The sequence below is a fragment of the Vigna angularis genome, chromosome 3, assembly GCF_016808095.1.
Source record: "Vigna angularis cultivar LongXiaoDou No.4 chromosome 3, ASM1680809v1, whole genome shotgun sequence".
NCBI lineage: Eukaryota > Viridiplantae > Streptophyta > Magnoliopsida > Fabales > Fabaceae > Vigna > Vigna angularis.
Genome location: NC_068972.1, coordinates 41094563 through 41100383, shown reverse-complemented (window position 1 = coordinate 41100383; position 5821 = coordinate 41094563). Strand labels below are relative to the sequence as shown.

General features: G+C 36.6%; 1 protein-coding gene across 1 annotated transcript; it reads left to right on the top strand.

The window, feature by feature from the left end:
* The first annotated feature begins 1270 nt into the window (after positions 1–1270).
* On the top strand, positions 1271–5260 carry LOC108322737 (uncharacterized). The gene is made up of 9 exons (XM_052874589.1): positions 1271–1631; positions 1764–1912; positions 2588–2766; positions 2856–2931; positions 3042–3131; positions 3435–3536; positions 3689–3796; positions 4027–4143; positions 4236–5260. Exons 1-9 carry the CDS (start codon positions 1271–1273, stop codon positions 4341–4343), a joined length of 1290 nt encoding a protein of 429 aa, XP_052730549.1. The 3' UTR covers positions 4344–5260.
* Positions 5261–5821: the final 561 nt, after the last annotated feature.

Sequence of the window (5821 nt, the reverse complement as noted above, 5' to 3'; positions counted from 1 at the left end):
TAATCGGGATGTTAATGGTATCAGAGCAGTTCCTTCCTTAGAAACCTGTTGGTTCTGGGTGTGCTTCGTTTGTGACTGTGTACTCTGGTCTCGTGTAGGAAGTTGTATTAGTTTGAGTCAGGCTAATGGTCTTTCTTTCTGTATGAACAGAAGATGGCACCTACGTCTCCTCATCGTTCTCCTCCGCGGGTTGATCAACCTGACTCTAATGCGGTGCTCCAGGCGTTGCAGCAGCAGAATGCTGCGTTGGTTCAACAGAACAGCGTTGCATTGCAAAATCTTGAAGCCGCAAGGATGTCGGCAGAGAACGCGAGAGTGTCTTCTGAGAACACGCAAAGGGAGTTCATGGAATTGATGACTAGTGCTAGGACTCCTCCAAGTGTTTCTTCCATTGTTATTCCTGCGCAAGAGTGGAGTTTGGAGAGCTTTCTCCAACATCGCCCAGCAAGATTCACTGGAAAGTGCAGTTCTGATGAAGCTGATCACTGGTTTGGAGACATGGAGAGGATATTTGAAGCCAAGGGGTGTCTTGATGAGAAGAAATTAGCCTATACTCAATATCTGCTTACCGGGGAAGCTGGCCATTGGTGGAACAGCTCCTTGAAAGGAGTGGAACTCCTATTACTTGGGAGTTGTTTAAAGCCAAATTTTACACTGAGTACTTCCCTGACAGTGTGAGATTTGCAAAGGAAGTGGAATTCCTAGAGCTGGTACAAGGCAACAGAATAGTGTCAGAGTATGCAAATCGCTTCAAGCATTTACTTTGCTTCAACACTATGGCAGTGGATGAAGAGTGGCAGTGCAGAAAGTTTGAGAATGGCTTGAGGAATGATATCAAGTTGCTGGTAAAGGGGTTACGCATCAGGGAGTTCCCTACATTGGTGGAGATGTCCCGCGATCTGGAAAAGACGAAGGGGGAATCTGAAGGACAGCAGAGTCAGCCTACTAGGAATGGGGGATCATCTGGATCTCGTGGTGGGTTTAGCACCAAGAAGACCCCGTACGCTAGACCATCCTTTTCTTCTGGGTCTAAGGGTTCATCCTATCAACCATCTGTGCAGTCAGGATCAGCCGGGCCATCCGGCACCGTTAAATGTTTTAAATGTGGAGGACCTCATTATCGGAGCAACTGCCCTATGGGAAGAAGAGCAGTGAAGAGTGCGGGAAAGAAGGGCACTTTGCCGATGAGTGTACTTCTGCAGTAGGATTAGGTTCTCAAGCACAGAAGACTAATTTGCCTTCACCAAGGGAAGGTGGCAGACCTCCGACAATGGGCAGAGTGTACGCCCTGGTAGGGTCAGAGGCAGTCAGCTCAAGTAACCTCATCATCTGCATTTGTTTACTTCTTGGTGTGCCTTGTGTTGTGCTTTTTAATTCGGGGACAGCACACTCCTTCGGAGCGAAGGCATGTGTTGAAAAGTTGGGTATGTCTGTAGAAGAGTTAGGCGTTGATCTGGTGGTGTCTACACCAACATCAGGGTTAATCAGGATGTATTCTGTGTGTTTCCGTTGTCCGATTGTTGTAGAGGGTAGTCGGTTCAAGGTAAACCTTGTCTATTTACCTTTGCCAAGATTAGAAGTAATCTTGGGAATGGATTGGTTATCTACCGATCGCATCCTGGTTGACTGCGGTAGTAAGGAGATGTTGTTTCCTGATGAAGATGAATAATTGTCGTTGTCGATCGACGTCTTGAGACAAGACCTCCTGGAAGGTGCTAGTTGCTTCTTAGTATTATCACATATAGAAGCTACTCAAATTTCAGATCATGCGGCGCAGGAGAGTCAAAGTCTAAACCTCGTAGTGGTGAACGACTTCTTAGATGATTTCCTGAAGAAGTTTCTGGTTTACCTCCTCCACGTGAGCATGAAGGTCAACTTTAGTGCAGTCTTTGAAATATTGAGAGAGAATATTGTATGTCTTAAAAAAATAAGCTAAAAATATTAAATTAATTTATCATGCACTTAATATAATTATTTTCCTTTTTATATAAAACTCACTCTAAATAAAAGACAATTTATAATTCATTATATATATATATATATATATATGTATATATTTATTGTAAAAATAATTCTTTTTACCTTTTTATTCCCATACCAAACAAAGCCTTAAAACTCTCTCTACTCCCATACCAAACAAAGCCTTAAAATTTTAACAAAATTCAAATTTTTATTCTTCTTATTCTCACACATTACCCTATTGTAATTTCAATAAATATTATATATCAATCAATCACATAAATCGAACTAAAATTAAAAAAAATTATATATAACTCCAAAATTCAAAGTAACTCTACAAGATCTCTTTTTTGAAGAACTTTTTTTTTTACAAGCAACCAAAGACTGAAAAAATAAGCATTCCGAAAACATATTCCAAAAGAATGGTTGGAAAAGGTTTTTGTTTTGTGTTTGATTTATCGTTGTAATTTTAATTATTATTTTTAAAAAATGTACAAAGTAAGGATTTAAGGTTTAAGGATTTAAGCAGCAGTTTTTTTCTTGTTCATTTTGTGAGTTTTCATTATCTTCTTGTCATCTCATGCCAAAGCCAAGAGTGAACTACCCTCCAATCCAATGCTGGCGCTGATTCAGAACTGCTCCATGCCACTCGCACGTACGGTGCGACCTCCGTCTCGCACGCAGATGCAACCTTATTTCTCGTCCGCTGTGCGTGCATCCATGTCCCCACGTGTCAAATCCCCGTCTCAGGTTCTCCTTGGTTAGTCAGAGAAGGAGCTGGAACAGCTTGCCCTTAACTGCGGTCAGGTAAATTTATCATCTTTTTCCAATTTAATTGGACCAAAACATAAATGAAAAAAAAATTAATTTCTCGTTTTTTGGCTCGATATTTTCAGGAAACCTACAGGGGCAAGCAACTTTATCATTTCTTATACCAGAGGAAGTTTAGAGAAATTAAGGATTTCTATCAGTGTGGGTTTATTATTATTTTTCTACTCTTTTTTATTCATTCCCTTTTGTCTCTTTTTATGTTTTATTTAATTATGGTTGTGTTATGGTTTTCTTACATAGCAGTGCCTCAGGGTTTTAGGAATAATCTTGAAGAAGCTGGATGGAAGGTGGGGCGGTCTCCTATTTTCGAAACTGTAACTGCAGCTGATGGAACTGTTAAGGTGAGGAGTGTAATCATAATTCAACACAAAGTTTTAAATTGCGGTTGTGGTTTCGTTTTTATATATTTTGATGGTTTCTTGTTTAATTGGCCGTTTTATGTTTCAAGATGTTCAATTGATGATGCAATGTTGATTTTTGTGGACGAGTTCTGAATTATTTTGGCAATGATTTTTTTTTTCTTTTGATGATATACTTGGTACTTGCAAAAAGTAGGATGTTGACTTGCTCTTTGAGGAATTTGATTTTGGGGGTATCCTTGGCTTCTTACACTTTTAGGGTTGGCTTGGCGTTTGATTTTGCAGTTATTGTTAAAGTTGGAGGACAATAGATTGATTGAAACTGTTGGCATTCCAGTTATGGATGATCAAGGTTTGAGTCGCCTCACGGCATATGTCTCATCACAGGTGCTTCACTGGTTTCTAAATATTTAAATAACTAGCTGATGTTTTACCTCTTTCCTGGAGTATTTGATCTGGAAACTAATTTTTGTTCTTGTGATAATTAAGTGCTGATGTTTCCATTTTGTTGTTAATGCCATCTGTTGTTTGGATATTAGGTTGGTTGCCCTTTACGCTGCTCCTTTTGTGCCACTGGAAAAGGGGGGTTTTCAAGGAATCTTCAGAGACATGAAATCGTCGAACAGGTTTGTGTCATATCCATCCAGGTTTGTGTCATATCCATCCATGTTTGTCCATCAAAGCAGTTTGATGTTAGTTTATAGCAGGGTTGATGAGATAGTGCCTCTGTGATTAATTTAAAGAAATTATAAAAGAGAAAGTAAAAAGAATGTATAAAGTAAAGATAAGAGGCTTTGATTTAGGATTGTTAATGTTCTGAAACAAGCTTGACCTGGTTTTCTGCAAGACAGGGATAAAATTCATCTTATGTGAACAGGTCTTGGCCATTGAGGAGTTCTTCAAGCATAGGGTGTCAAATGTAGTGTTTATGGGAATGGGTGAACCAACGTTAAATCTGACGGCAGTACTTGAAGCACAACGTTGCTTGAATAAGGTGAATAAATATGTGACATTATTTCCTTCTGAAGGCTTACTTGAAATTTGAAGTTGTAAAAATGTATATATGCTTTACTGTGTTTCTTTTAGGATGTGAAAATTGGGCAAAGAATGATAACCATCTCCACTGTGGGCGTTCCAAATACAATAAAGAAACTTGCTTCTCACAAACTTCAATCTACCTTAGCTGTGAGGTAATTACCTTTGATATGAATACAATTTTGACTTGCCATTAATTTTACTTTCATGCTAACCTAGACGTCAGGTAGCAAACTGACATTTGTACCTGTATGCGGACCTTTAGGTTGCCAGTCCTGTATCTTGAATTTTCATATTATTAGTTTTTGGTCAATGCAACTTCGTAATATTTCCAAATTTGGGGATAAAATTTGAACTTTCATGAGTTTACTTGGAGAAGCAGAAGATATTTGATCTATTCTATTTTCAGTTTTTATGGTTTCAGTGGTGGAAGAGAGAAATTATTCTTATTCTACTGTGTTTTTTTCTTTTTACTGCATAATTTTAATTGTGTGATTATTATATTAATGTTTATTGAGATTAAATTATTATTATATAACACTATTAATAATATTTTGATGTGATGAATAGAGAACAGAAATGTCACGCCTCATTAAATGCACTGTTGAGTCACCTGGTTACTCTCATAAATGCATCCACGTCACACGTTCAGTACCATTAAGATGTGTGGGTTATGGTTTAACGAGCATTTTTTAATTATTCCTTTATATGTATCTATGTAGGATGACATGAATTAACTGTGATATATGTATAACATGCTTTCTATATCTAGCTCACCCTTGCATTGTTTTTGTGTTGTGTGCCGTTTGGGTATGTTTTGTTGGCGATGATCATCCACTTGGATGAGAGCTGATATTGTCGAGGAGATCCCCTTGGAGCAAGAGCTGGAGGTCACTGATGTTGCGGAGTAGTCTTCTTAAGTATTTCCTGAGAATCCTTTCAACTGTTCAAGTTTAAATTTTCAGTTTCTTTTATTTCTAGATGACTGTAATTTCACGTTTAATTACACGTCATACTCCGACTGATCTCTATATTTGGATGTTAACGTCTTTATTATATAATATTGGTTATTATATAATCGGGATGTTACACTTACTAAGTTAAGCATAAAAAAATAATTAATTCAGCATAAAAAAATAATTAATTCAGGTTAACGGTCACACCTTCTCTATCTCTATGTAATCAATTCAATTTTTAAATTCAATTCATGTCATTAAAATCCATAGTGTCTTCTATGAAAGTTCATTCAAAAATCATTAATAAACCAAAGGAAAATTAAGAAGATACAGAACACCTAATGGTCCTACACATTATTTTTTTTTCAACTCTCTAATCAGTTTTTTAAGAATAACATTCCTAGAAGTAATCATATATTAGAATATAAATGAAATATGTGTGATTAAAGATGTTTAAACCTATATAAGATTCTAAAGAGTAATTAAATAAAGTCAATTTAGAAATAAACTAAAACTTAAGCTTGAAATATTATTGCAATTTTGATTTTTAAAATCCTATAATATATTTCAAATTTGAAGCGAATGAAACATATAAAGATAAAGTAACAATTTTAAAAAATTTTAAAAATTTTGTGAACTAATAATTTTCGATTCTTTTACAACCGAGATTTATAAGTGTGT